Genomic DNA, 22,569 nt, shown 5'->3' on the forward strand with positions numbered 1-22,569 from the left:
GGCAAAATGCCAGCCTGGCAGGGTCCCTGCTAGCCTGGCAGTGCCAGGGTGGTACCTGGGTGGTGGTGCCATGGTGCCATGTTTCCGATGTCTCCGAGCTGTTGAATGTGAGGGAAGAACTGAGAGAGAGTTTGTTGTTTGACCTCGTGTTGTGGCAAGATCCTCTGGCGCCTGGTTAGGGTTCCTAAGTTAGTACATCCAGAAAAGAAAAGGACCAGGTCTGGTGAGAATGTCTCCTGCATGCTCTGTTTACCTTTCAGAAAACTTCCTCCTCAATTCACACTGGACTGTCTGCTCTTTGAACAAGAATGGAAACACTGAGAATTACCTTTTGGTTACCATTAAAGCGATAAACCCAAGTATTTGTATGCATCCATCAGTGGTGCACTGACAGATGCTTGGACCAAGCAAGGAAATTATATCTGAGGCTTTTCTCGGATGATTGCACGCAATGCTGGGACTGACCAAAGGAGCTCACTCTTGAGCTGTGAGGGGCTAGTGGAGGTTGAGAGGCAGAGAAGTAAGGAGCTTAGTTATGAGTGGGAGATCAGCCTTTAGATACCGTAACACAAGGTGTTGTTTTCCTTTGCACAAAAAGCAAATATCTATGTGAATTGGGGAGGCGAAGTTAGAGTTTTGCAAGAGTTTGGTGCTTTCATTTTCATTTCATTTCATTTCATTTTCATTGTGAGAGTTCCAGTTAACACCATTTACGTTCTTTAAAGATGGGCACCAAGCGATTAAGGCGCGGGGAGCACTGCTGAGGTTTGTGGAATGTGCTCCTCAATATACCCAGGGGTACACATTTACACCAAGGTATGATTGTGAGACTCTGGAGAAAAGGATTCCTGTGCTCAACCAGAAGTCGAGTGGCACAGCACAGCATCAGAGAAGCGAGGAGTTTCTAGATTGCCTTCTCCAGAATGTTATCGCCTGAGAGGCAGGGCTGGACTGTATAGATCATAGGAATAATGTGGCGAGTAGCCTCTCTCTGCCTTCTGAAACAATGATGTGGGGATGCCGCCGTTGGACTGGGTGGGCACAATATGAAGTCCTACAACGCCAGGTTAAAGTTCACTTCCTGAAGGAGCAATGCTCAAAAAACTACTGATTCCAAACAAACCTGTTGGACTTTAACCTAGTGTTGCAAGACTTCTTTCTGAAACAATAGACCGAGCAGCCAAAGCTCACAGTATACATTAGAGTCAGTGCAATTGATAGTAGCTTGAGATGTTATAAAGGAAGTTTCATAGGTTAGGCACCAGGTTGAAAAGCAAGGGGCGCGATTCTCCGCTCCCCACGCCGGGTGGAAGAATCACGGGAGGGCCGGGCGAATCACGACACGCCGCCCTGGCACCCTCCGCGATTCTCCCACCCCACCCCCCCAAAATGGCGTGATGCGGAATCGCTGCTCGCCATTTTTCACGCCGACCGGCGATTCTCCAGCCCGGATGGGCCGAGCGGCCTGACGTTCCCGACCTGTTCACACAGGCGGCAACCACACCTGGTCGCTGCTGGCGTGAACATAGCGCAAAAGGTAAGTTTGGGGCCTGTGGGGGGGCGGAGAGGGGATCGAGCACCATGGCCGTGCTCGGGAGGGGACGGGCCCGCGATCAGTGCCCACCGATCGTCGGGCCAGCGTCTCCAAGAGACTCACTCTTTCCCCTCCGCCGCCCCGCAAGATCAAGTCGCCACGTCTTGCGGGGCAGCGGAGGAAAAGATGGCAACCGCGCATGCGCGGGTTGGAGCTGACGTCACTTAGGCGCCGCCGTCGCATCATACTCGGCGCACCGCTTTGACGCAAGCGTCAAGGCCCGGCGGCCGAGTTTCTCGAAGTGCCGCTCCTAGCCCCCCGGGGGGGGGGGGGGGGGGGGGGGGGGGGGGAGAATAGGGGGCGAGGAGCGGCCTCCAACGCCGTTGTGAAACTCGGCCGAGTTTACGACGGCTTTCCCGATGCCGTGCGGCATCGGAGAATTGCGCCCAAGATCTCTATAGTGATGATCTCTGGATTACTTCCTGTTCCATGCCCCATTCTGAAAAATGAGCAGGAATGCTTGACTGATGCACAAAGATTGAGTTCACGTTCTTGGGACATTGCAGCAAGTTTTGCAATGGGTTGAGATGCAAACTTCAGCCAGAACTGAAATGATACCAATATCCCCATGGAGAGGATAAAGAGAGCAATGGAGGGGGTGGAGGGATGTAAGATGACGATTGAGGATGGGGGGAGGTGGGGGGCTCGGATGTGAACTGCAGCTTGGGTAGCATAATTAGTAAAAATGTTGGAACTGACGCAATACCCTTTGCTAAAGTAAAAGAAAATATGGGACGAGGGGAAAGAGGTTACTCCAGAGAGACAATATCACTGTTGTGGAAGATGTAAATAAAGGAGAAACAATGAGAAGTCCAGGAAAAGGAATGTGGGTCAGCTTTGCAAAACTAAAAATAGGAGTATGAATTGCAAGGTATGGGTGTGAATGCAGAGCGTTCAAAACAAAGGTAGGCAGTTTAATTATGATGTAAGGTGACACGGCTGCTATGATAGAGATTTAACTTGTGCTTAAACAACCTGGGAATTTAATATTCCCAGTTCTTACAGTTTCAGAAAATGGGGAAGCAAAAGGTGGATGGGCTGGCCATCTTAGTTAAGGATTCAATGGCAAGAATTTAATGAGTTTGTCCAAAGTTAGCATCACATAGGCTTACATATAATTCTTGAAACACATTATAGCTTAGCCACTAAAGGAATGCAAAACTAATAGGGCAATAACATGGGGTAACTTTAACTATCCCAAGATGGACTGGAATAGAACAAATGCATGTGGGGAATGCTCTTCGAATTTATTCAGGACTGCTTCCTAAATCAGTTCATTTCTAATTCAACAAAGGAAAGAAACATTTTGATGTCGTTCTGGAAATGAGGCAAATAACTAATGTCGGACTGGACAACACTAATGAATGGGGGTGGAGGGGGGGAAAGAACTTTACTTCATATGTAGACCAATATTGAAAAGTCAGACGTGAAATATAAATATCTAATTCATAGTAGAATTAATTCCTTGTCCCAGGGTTTCATTGTTCATTGTTTTTATACATTCAGTGGCATGAAAAGAACAACAGTTTTGAATGCAGTGTAATCCAACACATACAGTGCTGTCAACATTCCTTTCACCAGCTTGTCATAAATTGTTGGCTCTGATTCCCATACTTGTCTTGGCAGCTGCTGTTTAGTTATCAATAAATGAATAAGGGAATTGTTATCTAAATCCTTCAACTGATTGCTAATATTACAAATGTTTTATGCAGGTTTAAAAGAGACAGGAAATCCAGTAACTATGTCCAGATTCTCAGTTCTGAGGCGGCACAGTGGTTAGCACTGCTGCCTCACAGAGCCAGGGACCCGGATTCAAATCTGACCTCGGCTGACTGTTTGTGTGGAGTCTGCACATTCTCCTCGTGGCTGGGTGGTTATCCTCCGGGTGCTCCGGTTTCCTCCCACAGTCCAAAGATGTGCAAGCTAGGTGAATTGGCTTGGTAAATTGCTCCTTAGTGTCCAAAGGTTAGGTGGGGTTACGGGGATACAGGGATAGGGCGCGGCATTGGGCCTTGGTAGGGTGCTCTTTCAAAGGGTCGGTACAGACTCAATGGGCTGAATGGCCTCCTACACTTTAGGGATTCTATGATTCTGTGAAGTGTCATGGGAGTGTCCCTTTAAGACATGTTTTGTCTCATCACATGGCTTCAGTGATGTCATTATGTGGGTGGAGCTGGGCTGTGGCCCTGAGCTTTACTTTCGTTTTGGTTTGGGCTTGTTTTGGTGGCTCTGAGTTTTTTGCTTTCATTTTTATATTTGGCAGCTGTAATCAGACAGATAAGTATCTTGGAGTATCTCTCTATCTTCAGTTTAAATGCTGTTTCCAGACTGCTTGATGACGTGAAAAGAAATAATTGTTTTCTGGGAGGAAGTCAAACCTGCTGTTTTGAAAAGGATACAAGAAGTATCCATAACCAAGTCTTAAAGATAGTAAGAGTGCCGTCTGCTGGGCCACACCTTTGAAAAGGGTTTTCTGGTGTATGGGATCTTGTTATTAAATTGGAACAGTTAAAGGGGGAAATTTATTAAGGGTTATACATAGAGTACTGTAGCTGTGTGGGATATTTATGTTGATAGTTGATAAAAATGCTTACTGTGTGTGTTTATATAAATGTTAACTAAAGTCATAGAATAACTTTGTTTTTGATTTAAAGTGCTCAAGGCCTCTGTTGAATAACACCTGAAAGATAGGATCTTGTGCTCATCGCAACCAAAATCTATAAACAGTTGTAGGTCAGGTGAACTCCATGATATACTTTGGAGTTTTCCACACCCTGGCCCATAACAGAAGCATAAGAACTCCCGCCAGTGGAGAATCTCCACTCAAACTGGGAGCAGGTCCCAGCTGCGAGTCTCTCTCCTTAACCGTGCAGGTATATGCATGGTGCAGAGCTTGTCAGAATACTGGTATCAGGCCACCACTTTGAGCGGCTGGCCCGATCCCGAGGTCCAGCGGCAGGCCCTCCCTCTTCCCACCGCTTTAGTCCTGCCCACCCCACTGACAAGGAGGGGCAATTCCCACCCACCCCCACCACCACCACCACGGGAATAACGGGTCACCCCCTACAGCACACACGCACGAGGGTGACCCGATTTCACCCCCCCCTCCAGACACTCCCATCAGTCATGGCTGTCTGAAATCTGAAGAGCAGTCTAGACCGGGGTGGGCAAACTTTTCCGTGCAAGGGCCACATTCAGAAATTCACAATTTTAAAGGGCCGCATAGTATATTAAGTAAAATAATGACTTCACCCGGTTATGATTCTGGGCGCCTCAAATAGAACATAGAACAGTACAGCACAGAACAGGCCCTTCGGCCCTCGACGTTGTGCCAAGCAATGATCACCCTACTCAAGTCAACGTATCCACCCTATACCAGTAAGTAACCCAACAGCTCCCCCCCCCCATTAACCTTAAAAAAAAAATTTTTTTTTAATTAAAAAAATTTTTTTTTTTAATTAAAAAATTTTTTTTTTTTTTTTAATGACTTGGTGGGCCGCATAAAGACCTTTGGCGGGCCGCATGCGGCCCGCGGGCCGTAGTTTGCCCACCCCTGGTCTAGACAGTACAGTGAAAAATCACTGCATTTTCACTTACCCTTCCCTTGCATTTGCTGCGTCAGACAAAAGCCTTTAAAGCAGCAACTGTTACAAATGTCACAGGCTTCCTCCAAAGTCCAGAACACTTCAAAGGGCTTCAAATCTCCTTTTGTGGGTCAAAGCACAGCTGCTTGGTGGATTGTTTATTGATCTTTCCTTCATGCTTGAATGCATCTTCATTCCCTTGCTTTGATGCTAACCATAATGTTTATAAGCACTCTTGCTACGATTGGCAGCTCTTCACCACATCAAAAGGAACAAAATGCTTTCTGCTGTGAAAAAGAGGAAGTGAAACGCTTGGCTGCTTTTGATGTGGTGAGGAGCTGTCAATCATAGCAAGAGTGTTTCTAAACATTTGCAGGACACTGTCGCAAGTCAGCAGTCTCAACAACATGGGTTTAAATGAATTTATGCAGCAATGGGAGTCTCGGCCAGGGCACCCCGATCCCGAGAAGGCCACCCCGTGTCCAAACACTTGCCACCAAATCGCTCCTCTCTACTTCCTGAGGCCCAGGCATAATGTGGGGCTGGTGATTTGGGCTTTCAGCCTCCTAATGAGATTTAAATACACGCAAATTGTGGATTTGAATGGTGCCGCTGGCATGGGGTGGGCAGTTTGCTGAGGCCGGCGGTGGGGCAGCGGAGCGTTGCAACGGTCTGGCGCCTAGCGCCGAGCCCGTTTTCCGGGTGACCCATCATTCTTTGTCCGATAACTGGCGTCAGGCAATGGAGCATCTACCCGATGTTTATTTCAACATAATTATGAATAACGAAATGGATATGTTGAAACTATTTTACAAAACAATTTCTTTCTTTCCTGTATTTAATATCCTCACTTCTGCATACGCTAAAAAGCAGAGCTGTGGGCAGAGGTAAACATGTTACTGAGTAACTCATATTGTGCTACAATATTAAAATATTAATCATGATCGTTCTCACTCTGCATATAATCTTAGCTAATTAAAAATATCTTTCTGACACTTCTTTCTGACACTTTTAGATTAATGAAGAGTTGGGTTAACTTTCTGAGAAATGAAATGGATGGTCAATAATAAATAACAGCTCTGAAGGAAGAGTCATATGGGCTCGATGTTAACACTGGGGTGAATTCTCCGGCGCACGCTGCCGGTAGTGGAGTTTGCAATGTAGTGGAGAATTTTTTTTTTAATGTTTTAAATTTAAATTACCCAATTATTTTTTCCAATTAAGGGGCAATTTAGTGTGGTCAATCCACCTACTCTGCACATTTTTGGGTTGTGGGGGTGAAACCCACGCAGACAGGGGGAGAATGTGCAAACTCCACACGGACAGTGACCCAGAGCCAGGATCGAACCTGGGACCTTAGCGCCGTGAGGCAGCTGTGCTAACCACTAGGCCACCGTGTGCCCTGATGCAGTGGAGAATTGACCGTCAGGCTAGAAATGGGATTGGTGCCCGGTGCCAATCCCATTTCAGTGCTCTGGTCCCTGCCAGTGGTGGCAGCGAGGTGCATCCTCTACGCCGAGGAAGGGTTATTTGAACTCATTTGCATCCGATTAACGGGCTGGAAGCCCGATTCTCCACGCCTCCAGGATATTTTGTCTCTCTCGGCCGGGATTCACACGGGCTCGGATTGGTGCAAGTATTATTAAGGGTATCTCTGACGCAGTCAATCAAGGGGATAAGAAAGTAACGTAGATGCCCCCAAAGTCCATCGGAGGGCACCCCACAATGCAAATCTTGCTGACCCCCCGCAACAGACAACCCCTCAACATAGATCCCCCTCAACAGAGGTTCCCCCCCCCCCCATCAACATCAGAGACCTGCCCTCACAGCGCCAGCCCAGGTTCGATTCTGACCTTGGGTGACTGTGTAGAGTTTGCACGTTATCCCCGTTTCTGCGTGGGTTTCCCCCGGGTGCTCCAGTTAACTCCCACAGTGCAAAGTTGTGCAGATTAGGTGGATTGGACATGCTAAATTGGCCCTTAATGTTTAGGGTTTTGCAGGTTTAGTGGGGTTACTGGGACAGGTTGTGGGACTGCGCCTAGTTAGGGTTCTCTTTCAAAGGATCAGTGCAGACTCGATGGCAAATGGACACCCTCTGCACTGTCGGGATTCTTATGATTCTACATCACATGGTCTTAAACTTTGATCTACGAAGCCTCTATTCACTTTCAAAGAGAAATAGCTTTTGGTATGCTGTAATTGAAAGGGTAATAGCTTCCAGACAGCCAGGTGTCTGGATTGTTTATTTTCATTTCCCATCTCACTTGAATGCATATTCAAGTACCCTGCTTTGAAGCTCTTTGAGTGGGGGGGGGGGGGTCTCTATTGTGGGAGTCTCTATTGTGGGGGTCTCTGGTGTGGGGGTCTCTGATGTGGGGGTCTCTGATGTGGGGGTCTCTATTGTGGGGGTCTCTGATGTGGGTGGTCTGATTCAGGGCTCTGATGGGATGGGTCTGAAGGGGGGAGGCTGACTTGGTTGACTCGTAATTCCCGTGGGGGGGGGGGATGGTCATACTTGTTAGAGGTGGGGAAGACAAAATTTGCATTGTTGGGGTGGGGGACCCCTGCTGGGCCTCGGTATAGGGCTGCCTGCTCAAAATGGCAAACCGATATCACTCCATGCACAGATTTGCATGACAAGGGAGTGGGAATCACTCGTGGGCACCGCTCCTGGCGCCAGCGCAGACCAGGAGTGAGTCTATTCCAGCTGCAGAGCTTAACCCCCCGAACGGAGAATCCTGCCCACTGTTTCTCTCTCCACAGATCTGCCAGACCTGCTGAGTCTTTCCAGCATTGTGGTTTTTTATTTCACATTTCCAGCATGTGCAGTATTTTGCTTTTATTGTATGGATGGTCAACTGGAAAGAGATTGAGTGACATTTCTGATTGAGATATGAAAGAGTTGAAACGCATGGAGCTGGTGTTATTCTGGAATTGCGCAGACCGATCAATGTTCCCAGGCTTGTGTAGGGGTATGCCTGTGTAGCAATCCAGAACACACTGCACAGCGAACAAACAGGCCGCACACAAACAATGCATGGTAAACAGACAAACACAGCATAGAGATAGTCGAGGGAACATTGATACCGACAGTATGGGCTAGGGGCAAATGATTTCCATGCCCCTAGCTCCACTTACACAGAGAAATGTGGTGGTAGATGGGCCAAAATAGAGCGTGGGTGTAATTTTTTTTTAAATGGTAAAGTGTGAGGTTCTAACGGAAACCCGGTGTTTTAGAACATAGAACAGCACAGTACAGGCACTTTGGCCCACGATGTTGTGCCGACCACTTATCCTAATCTAAGATCAACCTAACCTACACCCCTTCAACTTACTGCTGTCCATGTGCCTGTCCAAGAGTCGCTTAAATGTCCCGAATGACTCTGACTCCACCACCTCTGCTGGCAGTGCATTCCACACACCCACCACTCTCTGTGTAAAGAAACGACCTCTGACATCTCCCCTATACCTTCCTCCAATTACGTTAAAATTATGTCCCCTCATGACAGCCATTTCCACCCTGGGGAAAGGACTCTGGCTATCCACTCTTTCCATGCCTCTCATCAAATTTTCTGGCCAGTTCTTCTAATATCGGGTGGGGGCCATGGTTTGTGCGGGGTCTCATAGAACCAGCATTACTAGCTCCACAAAAATCAAAGTGCCATCTTTAAAGCGCTCTTTGATCTGCAAAAAAAAAAAACTCCCTCCCACCGTCCTCACACCCATGGAGGACCACCCCCCCCACCAGCTTTGGTGCGACCCCCCCCCGACCCACCAACCACATAAGTTTCAGAGAGCAGTTTTCCCCCTCTTCACCATCCCCCCCCCCAACCACACATAAGGGGAACACCCACTCCCCCAATGGGACGAGGGGTAATCCCTGGCAGTGCCCACCACAGTGCCTCCTGGCAGTATCCCCTCATATTGACCCTGGCACTGCCAATGTGCTGGGGTCAATGACTAGCCTTGGCCCACAACCGCAGGCAACCAGGCAATTCCGCACTGCGGACATAGTCATCACAAATGTATTTTGGTTATGAAAACAAGCAGTGATTCGCGCTGGCGTGATGTCACACCACCGGCAGGAAACTATTCCACGAGTTTAGCAGCTACGGAATAATGCAATGGAATAAAGTTGTTTGATTACACAAAGTCCACGAGACGTGCTGTTAGGTGAATGAGACATTCTGAATTCTCCCTCTGTGTACCCGAACAGGCGCCGGAATGTGGCGACTAGGGGATTTTCACAGTAACTTCATTGCAGTGTTAATGTAAGTCTACTTGTGACAATAATGATTATTATTATAAATCCTTGCAAATCATGCCCTTTCTGGGGTGGAAGGGGGGGAAACGGGGAAGATCTCAAACTGAGATCTTGCCGGCGCAAATCCCATAATGGCCCTCTCACCAGACTTGCCGACCGTAACGGGATTTATGCTCGTGGCTATCGGGCCCACAAAATACTAACCCCATGAAATGGAGGCATCAATTTATTACTGGATTTCTGCCCATCCTCATTTGCAGATGCACCGCAATCCCAGCAGTCAAAGTACCTGCTGGATACAGGGGAGTTTAATTAATGCAAGTTATTAGGATTTTGATGATGTAAGTAAGATTGACAATACCACATCTGTGAAATGTGGGAAATACATAATCAGAGGAAGCCAGCGTCAATGAAGTAAACAAAATGCTGGATGGGGGCGGGAGACAAATATTTATGGCAGTCTCTTATTGGTTTTAAGTAATAAAGGCTTCCAAAGTTAGTGGCATCACTGCTGGGTTTGATTTTAAAAGTTTCCTTATAAAAGCTTCATGGCAACGGCATGGTAGTGAGGACCCAGAGCCAAAAGTCCCTGCTGGCTCCTTAGCATGTGTTCCGTCCACTGCCTGCCTGACCAGCACCCAAAACCAAAATCATCCCTTCGGACTTTCAAACAAAACTACTTTCAGGACGCAGGCTCAAGATGTTAATGGAGTTTGTTGACATTTTAAAATTGCATTCCAGTTGCCTGTTCGAGTTACTTCCAAATATACGTTGAAAGCTTGTGTATTTTAATCACTGTTATTTTGTGAAGTGTGGTGATAACCACTGTAGATATGCGTACTTGCAGTAGGGGTATGTATGGCTGTACCAGTAATACAGGTTCCTCCGGTAAGCCCCTGCCGGCTAGCTCCGCCCACAGGGAGCTTGTGTATAAATATGCGTGTGAGTCACTCAGACCCTATTCTACAGTTGCAGCCGGAGGAATAGCATCACACAGCAATAATGCCTCGATTGTACATGTCTCTCGTCTTTGAGTGCAATTGTTAGCGCCACATGAAGACACTCGGGATACTATTTTTAGTGACTTGAAATAAAGGGACTAATTTTTCAGCCCCCAATAGAGCGTGAGGCTGGAGGTGGTTGGGGGCACATACAATAAAATGGTGGCCAGCTCATTGTCATCCCGCCTACTTCTCCATTTTACGAGGAGCAGATAAGGTGTCAGGCAGCCCATGTGCCATTAGGCCTGAAGTCTGGGAGACAGCTTAACCTCTTTGTTGGAACTGGTTTAGTCTCTCTGTAGAGAGTACAGCTACTCTCTAGAGTAGTAGCTGCTACTTTCTACAGAGCTTCCAGCCAATCAGGTTGGCCAACAGCTCTGTATGGCAGCACTTGCTGTCCTTGAGGGGCAGAATCCCACTGTGCACTAATTGAGGGCACCCCCAGTGTATTTTCGCTGTGAGGGAGCAGATTTCACGTTGGTGAAGTGCCAACAGACATTTAGGTCGGGGATACTGTCCCCTGTAAAATCCACCCCAAGGGGTAATTTTATAAGTTCATGACTTTCCATAGAGGCTCACCGGGACATATATCTGGCATTCATGGGCAGGGATGTGGTGCTGCAAAAACGCAGCGGAGCACAGTCCCAGCACCTTCAAACAGGACCCAGAAGAAGGGAGGTGCAGACGGTTTCCAACACTGGAGCTGGGGGTTAAGGGGGCCTGGAATCGGTGTTTTAAACTGCGCTCTCGTCATCCACTCTGAGCAACCGGACCTGACAGACTGGCTTTTAAAAAATTGGAACTTTCAGGCTATGTTGCAATCTTTTGAAGCCAGTCTGTCAGGTCAATTTTATTTGTTCCTGTCCTGCTGCTGGGGAGGTTGGGGAGTGCGGGGGGTGGAGAGGGAGTTTCAGGTGGAGGGGGTTAGGGAAGGAAAGTAGTTTTTTTGGGGAAGGGGCAGCTGGGTAGGTGATGTGGCATATTGTGGGGGGGGGGGGGGGGGTGTTGCGAAGTGAGATGGTTGGAAGGGATTGGGGGATGGGAGGGGATGTTTGGGGAGGGGATACGGAGGAGGTGGTTGGATTGGAAAGGGAGGTTGGGGGTGGGTGAGGGGTTTGAGAAGGTTGGGGGTAGAGATGACGGGTTGGGGTGGCGAGGGAAAGGGAATGCCGGAGTGGGTGGGGAGGAGAGGTGGAAAGGTGGTTGGCGGTATTGGGTTAGAGGTAGAGGTTGGGGTAACAGATGGGGGGTGGGTGGGGACTAAGGGAGAGTGGGGGTTTCTGGGTGGGGGAGTTTGTTGGAGGAAGGTGTGCGAAAGTGTTTGGTGCAGTGGGGACACATTTGTCACTTAAGCATAGTGTTATTGACTTTTGGGGACTCAAATACAGAAGAAAACAATGCAATAGTAGATGTAGAAATTATATAGCCAACACACTTTCTTAGAGCTCCAGCATCTCAAAAGTTAGCACTTCACCCTGTTCAAGTGTGGAGACCCCAAAACCTTCAGGTCATTCATTTCAGTTGATTTAAGACGGTTAGGAATGCAGTCCCAAATTCCCAGTGGGATTCTCGATAGCAGAGCTCTACGTGAGCAACACGAGTCCAGAAAGTTACCCCTTTGCACAAATCTTTTCGAACTGAGATTATAGCACATCTTAACTTTCACCGCACTTCATCTTTTCCTCCCAATTTCAGATTTGCCTAGTTACTGCAACCAAATGCAGCAGTGATGTTCAAAATTATTTCCGTGACCTTGGCAACTGCAGCCATGCAGAATGTAGTCAAAGACAATCAAAGTTCTCAAAGTTTTAAGGACTGGAAGAGTAGGATTCTGAGCCAGAAATAATGTGTACGATAGTGCAACGAGTGGTTTTCCCCCCTGACCACCTCCAGCAAATAACCCAGCATCCATATTATGGGAAAGTTGGAATTAGTGGAGTGAAGTATATTTGATGGATGATTCGGAACTGTCTCTTTAGCTGCACCTGGTAAAAATTGGTGTCCTCTTTCTGACTTGGATAAGTTGATGCAAATCTTCCAACCAACATATTCATCATAGTATAAACAAGAAAGGTGCATTTGTGAGACCATGGGCTGGATTCTTCCGCGCCGCCCGCCGCAAGATCCCCACCTGCGAGACGCGGACAACGGGCGGAATTCTCTGGTCGCCAGGCAGGGGTTGCCGGAGAATCCTGCCCCACACCTGGAGTATATGTACAGTATTGGTCTCCTTACTTAAGCAAGGATATAAATGCATTGGAAGAAGGTCAGAGAAGATTTACTAAACTAATACCTGGAATGGGAGGATTGTCTTATGAGGAAAGGTTGGATAGGCAAGGTTTGTATCCGTTGGGATTTGGTAGAGTAAGGGGCAATTTGATTGAGACATGTAAGATTCTGAGGGGTCTTGACACGGTGGGTATGGAAAGTATGTTTCTTCTTGTAGGAGAACCTGGAATTAAGTGTTACTGTTTAGAAATCAGGGTCACCCACTTAAGACAGATGAGGACAATGTTTTCCTCTTGAGAGTTATGAATGATTGGAACTGTCTCCCTCAAAAGGCAGTGGAAGCGAGGGCGGAATTCTCCTTTCCTGAGACTAAGTGTTTGATGCCGGGGCAGGATTCGTGGAGTTCTACGACAGCAAAACTGGCGCCGCACCTGGACCAATTCAGCAACTGTTGAGGAGCTAGCACTGGCACAACATGGAACACGATCGATTCCAATAGAAAACGGTGTCGGATTCGCCGGGGTCGGGATTGACACTCGGGAGGCGACAAGCTGCAGCCGCACGTTAGCACTCCACACCCCACACACACATCCCAGCCCACAAGGTGGCACTGGTTGCTCTGGAGCATGCCCATCCCGGTGGGATGGCCTGGGGGGGTCACCCGTGGCACTAAGTTCACAGTGAGCAGTCAGCAGCATGCCCAGCCGCATGGCTGCCTTTCTGGCTGCAGCAATGGTATTCCGTGCCCGGCCATCCCGACCCCACAGCCCACCTCCTGGCCGCTCCCCCTGGCCCTCGCAGCAGCCCCCCGCCAGCACAACTGTCAGCAAACAATGGCGATGTTGGACACTTTCTGTGCTACCTCCCTCTCCCTCATCAGCCATGGTGCCTGTTTCACGATTTTTAAAAGCACAAGTGAACCTCACCGCCGGGAATTTCCCCAGTGGAGGCGGAGAATCGCGGAGGTCCCGGAGAATGCCAGGTCAGGGCGGCTATTGATATGCCAAGGGCGTTTACTGTATATACGGTGTGGAATGCATTGACGCCGCTGTCGAGGCACCAGAGAATTGCGATGTGGCTTGAAAACAACACCTCACACGTTTTCACCGTCAAACCCAATTCTCCGCCCAATCGTGTTTCCCGATTTTGATGCCAGCTGATTGAGAATCCCACCAGAGTCTGAATATTTTTAAGGCGGAGTGAGATGGATTCTTGCTAAGCAAGGGGGGAAAGGTTATCGGGGGTAGGCAGGAATGTGGATTTGAGGTTATAGTCAGATTAGTCATTATCTTATTGAATGGTGAAGTAGGCTTGAGGGGCCGAGTGGCCACCACCTGCTCCTAATTCCTATGTTCATAGGGGCAGGACATAAATTAGTGAAGAAAAGTGTTTATTTTTTTCTGTGCCTTAAAATGTACTGCCCGCTTGTTCGTGTTAGTGTTCTGCTTGCTGAAGTTTATGCCACAATTTCAACTTGAAAATAATTCAAAGAAAGCAACATGTCTCTCTAACCAGACCTGACAATCTATTCCGAGGCAAAGCTTTAATGTCGAAAGTATTACTGAAATAAAGGCAAACACAATTTAGCTAAACAGTTTTTTTAATAAAGAAAATGTTCATCAAGATCTCCACAGGCCACTGTCTGAAGCAAAACACCTATTTCCATTGTGAGGCAGGTCATCGTCCAGGAGGAAAACATGCATTTTCAGCCTGGTTCAATGCTTATCGGAGCTCATCAGCCTGACTGCCACTGTTGCCTTGTTCTCCTCTGTTATATATTGTACAAAAGCACAGGCACCCAAAGTTATGCCCTTTAACAAGTAACATGGCGTCATGCAATCATTCATTAAGCCATCAGCTGTGCACTTACATTTCTACAAACTCTTTCAACTTGACTGCAATCAGAGGAAATGCTCCCAGCTGCTCTGTGTGCTAAATCAACCTTGCCTGCCCAAATGAAAACCAAACCTAAAGCTGTGCACCCAAATGAATGAAGCTTCATCGTCTGTCGAGTGTTTCTGCCACACAAATCCTGACGCGATTTTCGGATGTCACCAATACCCTTTTTGCATTTAGCATATGGAGCGGTTTAGGCAATTTCCAATTGTATGGTGTAATATTTACTAGCTGAGGATGTTGTGCATTATTCTTTCATTTCCTTTGCGTGCTTGCTGGCATTAGAATGGGCGCAGGATTACTTTATGCGATCTGATGCAGTGGACGAGCAGATGGCGCAGAATGCAGAAAGGGAGCCAAGTTCTGCTAATTTTGACAGCACAAAACCTCCTCTCGTTTTCCCTTAAAGCCAAGTGCGAAGAAATTCTGAACATTTGTGATTTCCTCATATTCCCACTACTTTCTTTTCCTTCACAGATATATAATGAGATGATACGAGATCTACTTAATCCGTCATCTGGCTTCCTAGATCTCCGAGAGGATTCCAAGGGTGGGATCCAAATTGCAGGAATTACTGAAGTGTCAACTATTAATGCCAAAGAGGTAATACAAAGGCTTTTGCTATTAACAAAAACACATTCCTTGCACAATATCTGGTAAGAATGGAAAACAATTGTAAATTTTTCACTATTTTGGCACTGCCACTCAAATTAGCATTTCATTCATCCAAATGAAACTGAAAAGAATGAATCCTCAAAGTAGCAATAAAGAGCGAGATTTTCTAATCCCTCAGCCTTGTGTTTCTCGCTGATGGTGATGGGATTTGCTACTTGCACCGCTTGTCAATGGGATTTCCCATTGATGCCACCACACAGACAAGGCGCACTGTTGGCAGGAACAGAGGGCGGGATTCTCTGATCCTGAGGTTAAGTTTTGATGCCGTCGGAAACGGCGTCACGTTTCTCGATTGCGTCAACACAGCCTCATGATCAGCAATTCTGACCCCTACAGGGGGCCAGCACGGCACTGGAGCAGCCCACGGTGCTCCAGCTGCTGATCCCGGTGTCAACTGGGCGCCACAGGGGCTACGCATGCGCAATGACACCGGCGCCAAAGCGCGTATGCGCAGTGGCTCCCTTCTCCGCTTCGGCCCCAACGCAACCTGGCGTAGGGCTAAAGGGGCCGGCGCAGAAGAAAGGAGGCCCCCGGCCCGAGAGGCCAGCCCGCCGATCGGTGGGCCCCGATTGCGGGCCAGGCCACAACGGAGGTCCGCCCCGGGTTCGATTCCCCTCCGCCCCCCCCCCCCCCCCATAGGCCAGGCCGTCCCCTTCCACACTGATGTCCCGCCGGCTGAGAGCAGATTATACAGTGAATGGTAGAACCCTCAAGAGTATTGAAAGTCAGAGAGATCTAGGTGTACAGGTCCACAGGTCACTGAAAGGGCACCACAGGTGGAGAAGGTAGTCAAGAAGGTATATGGCATGCTTGCCTTCATTGGCCGGGGCATTGAGTATAAGAATTGGCAAGTCATGTTGCAGCTGTATAGAACCTTAGTTCGGAGTATAGTGTTCAATTCCGGCCGCCACACTACCAGAAGGATGTGGAGGCTTTAGAGAGGGTGCAGAAGAGATTTACCAGGATGTTGCCTGGCATGGAGGGTATTAGCTATGAGGAGCGGTTGAATAAACCTCGTTTGTGTTTTACACAGAGGGTAGTGGGTGCCTGGAACTCACTGCGGGAGGAGGTGATGGAAGCAGGGACGACAGTGACATTTAAGGGGCATCTTGACAAATACATGAATAGGATGGGAATAGAGAGATATGGACCCAGGAAGTGTAGAAGATTTTAGTTTAGACGGGCCGCATGGTCGGCACAGGCTTGGAGGGCCGAAGGGCCTGTTCCTGTGCTGTACTTTTCTTTGTTCTATTAGAACGGCGCTGGTGGGACTCGGGTTTTTTTGCTATGGCCGCTCGGCCATCCCGGACTGAGAATCGCCGGGATGGGGGGGGGGGCCGCGTGGAGTGGCCCATAATTGGCGCCGCACCGACCATGGCGGCGCCGATGCTGCCATTTCCCCATTCTGCGGAGAATCGCGTCCTGGCATCGGGCAGCGTGGCGCGATCCGCGCTGGTCGCGGGAATTCTCCGGCCCAGCCTCGGTCTAAGACAGGGGTGTCAAACTCAAATACACCGTGGGCCAAAATTTAAAAATCGGGACAAGTCGAGGGCCGGACTGGTTCAATGTTTTTTTGCAAAACTTATTGAAATGAACTTATTGAACCTGGAACTAATAAAGCTTAGGTTATTGCCTATAAAAACAACATTAAATATTAAATAAATAAAAAAATTAGTTGCATTTATTTCTTATTGCTTTATCTGGAGCTTTTCCAGAGTAATTTCTAATGAAAACATTATTCCACAGGCCAACACTTTGTGATTCACACTATACCTGAATAAACTCGGCATCAGCCATATCATACGCCATAGGCGCTTCAATTGCTGGGGCCAGCTTTAATAGTAATTAGATATTATTAGGGCAGCACGGTGGCCTAGTGGTTAGCACAACCGCCTCACGGCGCTGAGGTCCCAGGTTCGATCCCGGCTCTGGGTCACTGTCCGTGTGGAGTTTGCACGTTCTCCCCGTGTCTGCGTGGGTTTCGCCCCCACAACCCAAAAATGTGCAGAGTAGGTGGATTGGCCACGCTAAATTGCCCCTTAATTGGAAAAAATAATTGGCTAATCTAAATCTTTAAAAAAAAATTAAAATTAAAAAAAAAAGTAATTAGATATTATCTCACGGGCCAAAGATAATTCCACCGCGGGCCGGATTTGGCTCGCGGGCCTTGAGTTTGACATATATGGTCTAAGAGATCTCGCCCACAGAATTCCAATATTCAGAGAATTCCGGCCAAAATGAGCACACGATTTATACAAATAGCGCGTTTGTGAGGCAGGGAACAGCTGAAAATACCAGAGCAGAAACATACTGAAGAGCGGTAAAGGGTTATGGTTAGAGATGGAGGGTGAATTGTCAGAAGGTTTTAGTGTTTTACTCTCGTCGTCACACTTTGCAGTATCAAATTTACAAACTGGGGAAAGTCGAGAAGGATTTTTCTGACCTTGAGCTGGAAACTTGCAAACACCTGACAATTAACAAACAACACTAAACTCCTGCTGAGACATAGAACATACAGTGCAGAAGGTGGTCATTCGGCCCATCAGGTCTGCACCGACCCACTTAAGCCCTCACTTGCACCCTAACCTCCTAATCCAATAACTCCTCCTAACCTTTTTGGACACTCAGGGCAATTTAGCATGACCAATCCACCTAACCTGCACGTCTTTGGACTGTGGGAGGAAATCGGAGCACCCGGAGGAAACCCACGCAGGCACGGGGAGAACGTGCAGTCTCCGCACAGACAGTGACCCAGCAGGGAATCGAACCTGGGACCCTGGCACTGTGAAGCCACAGTGCTACCACATGCTACCGTGTTGAGCTCCGGACCTAGTTAGACACGAGGGTGTTTCTAATGCTTTCATGTGATGGCATCAATGGTGAGGCCAAATTAATTGCCCATCCCAAATTGCCTTTGCGAAGGTAGTGATGAAAGGCCCTCTTAAAACCTCTGCCACCATGTGGTGTAAATGGTATGTTAATTATATTGTTAGGATAAACAGGTCAAGGGAATTGTTTAATGAAGTACTTTAAGCATTTTTAAATAAGGGACATGGGTGCCACGCGGACTGAGATGCATCATCACCCCCGGGAATTATGTTTTGGTTTAGTTCGTTAGGTTTCCTTTGATGTTATGTTTTAGTTACAGTGCCCTGCCTGAGGCTGTCACACTTGGTTATTTTTGTTTAATTTATTGATCATTTTTGTTCCATTCAAAGGAGTACAGGTAGGAAACAGCTAGGATACTGGGTATGTGAGGAGAGCTATCAGACTGAACAAAGTCAATAAACTCTCAGTAAAGAACAGTTCTGTGTCTTGGTTTTAACTTCACCACTCAGGTTAGACTCTATTAATCATAGGTGCACCCACAGTGCTGGTGGGAAGGGAGTTTCAGGATTTTGAACCAGCTACAATAATGGGACGGCATTATATTTCCAAGTGTGTGACTTGAAGGGGAACTTGCAAGTTGTCATGTTCCCATACGTCTTCTGCCCTTGTTCTTCTGTGGCAGGGATTCTTTCGTGATGTCATTGAATGCCAAAGGAATATGTTTGTATTTTCTCTTGTTGGAGATGGTGTGTTGTGCATGTTACTTTTCATTTATCAAACCAAGCCTGAATATTGTTCAGGTCTTGCTGCAAATGGGTACGGTCAGGTTCAGTGCCTGAGGAGTCACAAATGGTGCTAAGCATTGTGCAATCATCAGTGAACATTTCATGCCGTCTTCTGACCTTATGGTGGAGGGACTGCCATTGACGAAGCAGCTGAAGATAGTTGTGCCTAGGTCACTACCCTGAGGGACTCCTGCTGTGATGTCCTGGGACAGTGATGATTGACCTGCAATCACACAGTCATCTTCCTTTGTGCCACGTATCATAGATGATCATAGATCATAGAATCTCTATACTGCAGAAGGGGGCCATTCGGCCCATCGAGTCTGCACTGACCCTCTAAAAGAGCACCCTATCTAGGCCCACTATCCCTGAAACCCCACCTAACCTGCACATCCGGGCAATTTTATCATGGCCAATCCACCTAATCTGCATGTCTTTGGACTGTGGGAGGAAACTGGAGCACCTGGAGGAAACCCATGCAGACACAGTGAGAAAGTGCAGACTCCACACAGACAGTTACCCAAGGCTGGAATCGAACCTGGGTCTCTGGCGCTGTGAGGAAGCAGTGCTAACCACTGTGCCACCGTACCGCCTCAAACCAGTGGAGAGTTTTCCCCCTGACTCTCATTGACTCCAGTTTTGCTAGGGCATCTTGATGCCATACTCGGTCAAATGCTGCCTTGATGTCAAGGGCAATCACTCTCAGCTCACATCTTGAGTTCAGCTCTTATGTCCTTGTTTAGACAAAGGCTATAATGAGGTCAGGAGCTGAGTAGTCCGGGAAGAACTCATACTGAGTGCCGGTGAGAAGGCTATTGCCAACGTGGCAGTTTGATACAACTGAGTGGCTTACGAGGCCATTGCAGGGGGCAGGGAGCAGTTGCTGTGGACTACGTAGGCCAGACCGGGTAAATATGGCAGATTTCCTATTCCTGAAGGACATTCGTGAGCCAGATGGTTGTTTATCACAATCCACAATGGTTTCATGGTCACTGTTACAGAGACTAGGGCCGGGATTCTCCGTTGTGAGTCGGCTTCGCTACCAGCAAGGATGGAGAATTTGGCACACCGTTCGTTGGCGGTGGGCTTCTCTACTCCTGCCGCTTGTCAATGGGATTTCCCGTTGAGGCCACCCCACGCCACGGGGAAACCAGGTTCGCTGCCGGCAGGAACAGAGAATCCGGCCGCCAGCAATCGGCCGGAGAATCCTGCCCTAGCTTTTTAATTCCAGATTAATTAATTGAGTTAGAATTCCACCAGTTGCCTTGGTGGGATTTTAACCTGTGTCCTCAGAGCATCTCCCCGGGCCTCTGGACTACGGTTCCAGTGACATTACCTCTACGCCACCACCTCCCCCACTAAAATATTTGGGATTCCGGAAATCTGAAATAAGAACAGAAAATGCTGGAAATACTCAGCAGGTCAGCCAACAGCTGTGGAGAGCGAAACAGAGTTCATGGACGGTATTTTCCACCCAAATTCAACGGAGCTTTTGCCGGTTCGTCAAACTTTCCGTCCCGCCCATGACAATCCCCGCGATCATTCACGCAGCAAGCGGGCCTGGAAAATCCCCCCCTGGTGACCTTTCCCTCAGAAGTAAACCTTGAACCCTGTTTCCCCCTCCACAGATGCTGCCTGGCCTGCTGAGTGTTTTCAGCATTTTCAGTTTTTGTTGCAGGGATTAGCTCAGTGGCCTTCAGGGGCAGGCCTTTGAAACAGCTAAATAACACAGCTGTGCCATCGGAGATCAGCTAGTAATCAAACATGTCTCCCCTCCAGCTGGTTAGTGTTGATTGTTTTGCCCTGACATTAATGACACTGTAAATTAATTTTATTCAGTGTTTGGTGACATTTTTACTGCATTCGATCTGATAATTTACTGCAGTGAGTTATCATTTGGCATATCTATTGTGCACCGCATTCCTAAAGTGCTTCAAACCTGAACAGTTTGCATTGAAGATTAAGGCACGAATAGAATTTTACAGTGGGGATGGACTATGTGATACTGCACTTGGTTTATTGTCTAGCAGGAATGCAATAACTCATTTGCAAATGCAATGCCCATCAGGTATTCTTCCTTCAGGCGTGTGAACTAAATGGATGGCACGCAATTCTCCGTGTTATGTATACACGGTGCATATAAGATTCAGTTTTGCTTTGATTAAATATGGCATAAAGTAGTATCTGAAGTAAGCTGTTGGAATACTCTAAATATTTTTAGATTATGAAAAAGTATCAAGAATTGTATAATTAATGGTAGATTTCTCATTGTATCCATGAGGTTGGTAGGTAGCGACTTGGCTCACCTCAGTAATGATTTTCTGTTCTTCAGTGACTCAGATGGATCACTGGTTGGGTCAATTTATTGTTTAGAGTACAGATTGTTAGTTGTGTTGTTCTTCACTGTTTCCTCTTTAATACACAATTTCCGACAGTGTATAATTTGTTGAGAAATGTTTTATAATTAAATAAATGCCTTGTCAATAAAATATAGTATGATCCTGATCTGTGATGCTTTAATGTGGCCATTACTGAAAGTCCTGTGCCACATGGAAGCGGAACGTTTGACATATTTAGTCTTCTGAGTGGATGCAATGCTGTTGGAAGTCTTTGCTAAGATCCATTTAGGGACCAATAACCTTTTGTTTAAAGTAGATAAAGTTTGATTTTCAAGACTCTTGCTCAGTGAATAAAGCCACGATCTGCATTCCAGCACCAACCCACAGGCAAAACTTCAACTCTTCGGCTCTGCTAAGCAGATTGCAACCGTTTCAAAGGGTGGCCCAGAGCCACCAATCTTCTACTGTCACCTTCAATTTCCAGGGCTTCTCCTGAGCCCTCAACATACAAAGTCTGCCAACCACAGCCCCTTTTCTGTTTGGAATCTCTCTCACGACTCTTCTTTCACATGAACTGGGACCTCTCCCTGTCTCCTGCCTGGGACTCTTCTCGACTATGGCATTCCGCTCCAGGTTATGTGATTGGGTGTTTTGCGCGATTTCTTTTATCTTGGTAGACAGGTGCACCACTGTCAAAATGGCTCAGCTCTTTAGCTGCCGAATTGTGCATGTGCCACCTCTTCTCGGCCTGCGCATGTACGAAGTTCCCAAGGCCTGCTGGAACTTTGAGTTCCTGGCCCCTCTCCAGTTGGATCTCATCATCCCATCTTTAATAATAAAACAACAACAAATTCTATTGACATAACACCTGTGATGCAGTAAAATATCCCAAGTCACTTCAGAAGACCAACATCAGACATTGGGCAGGATTCTCCGGCCCTGCCTGCATTCCGGCGACCTGATATTCCCGCCCGATGTCAATGGACCGTTACATGGTCCGCATCCCGCCTGTGGTTTTCGTGCGGGGGGTGGGTGGGTGGGGGGGGGGAAGAATCCAACCCATAATTTCACACCAAGCCACGTAGAGATATTAAGGCAGGTGACATGTTCGGATTTGGAATGTGCGAATGGTTCAGATCTGGAATGCACTGTTTGAGAGTATGTTAGAGGAAGATTCAATCTTGGCAAATTGGATAATTATCTGAAGAGAAAATAAAATTTCAGAGCCACAGGGAAAGAGTGGGGGACAGGGGCTAGCTGAATTGCTCCTGCAGAGAGCCAGCAGGAACGTGAAGGGTCAAATTGCTTCCTTCTGTGCTGTAATTATTCAATTATTGCTGACAACTTTTGCTTCTGTGGTTAGGCTCGATTAC

At 47.5% G+C, this 22,569-nt stretch overlaps 1 protein-coding gene across 1 annotated transcript in view; it reads left to right on the forward strand.

Moving 5' to 3' along the window:
• Positions 1–22,569, forward strand: part of kif19 (kinesin family member 19) — a 241,009-nt gene that overhangs the window by 147,873 nt on the left and 70,567 nt on the right. The window contains exon 6 of the mRNA XM_038777686.1: positions 15,046–15,171. Coding sequence (XP_038633614.1) covers positions 15,046–15,171 — 126 coding nt within the window. The remainder of the gene's footprint in view (positions 1–15,045; positions 15,172–22,569) is intronic.

Source organism: Scyliorhinus canicula, chromosome 18 (assembly GCF_902713615.1).
Source record: "Scyliorhinus canicula chromosome 18, sScyCan1.1, whole genome shotgun sequence".
NCBI lineage: Eukaryota > Metazoa > Chordata > Chondrichthyes > Carcharhiniformes > Scyliorhinidae > Scyliorhinus > Scyliorhinus canicula.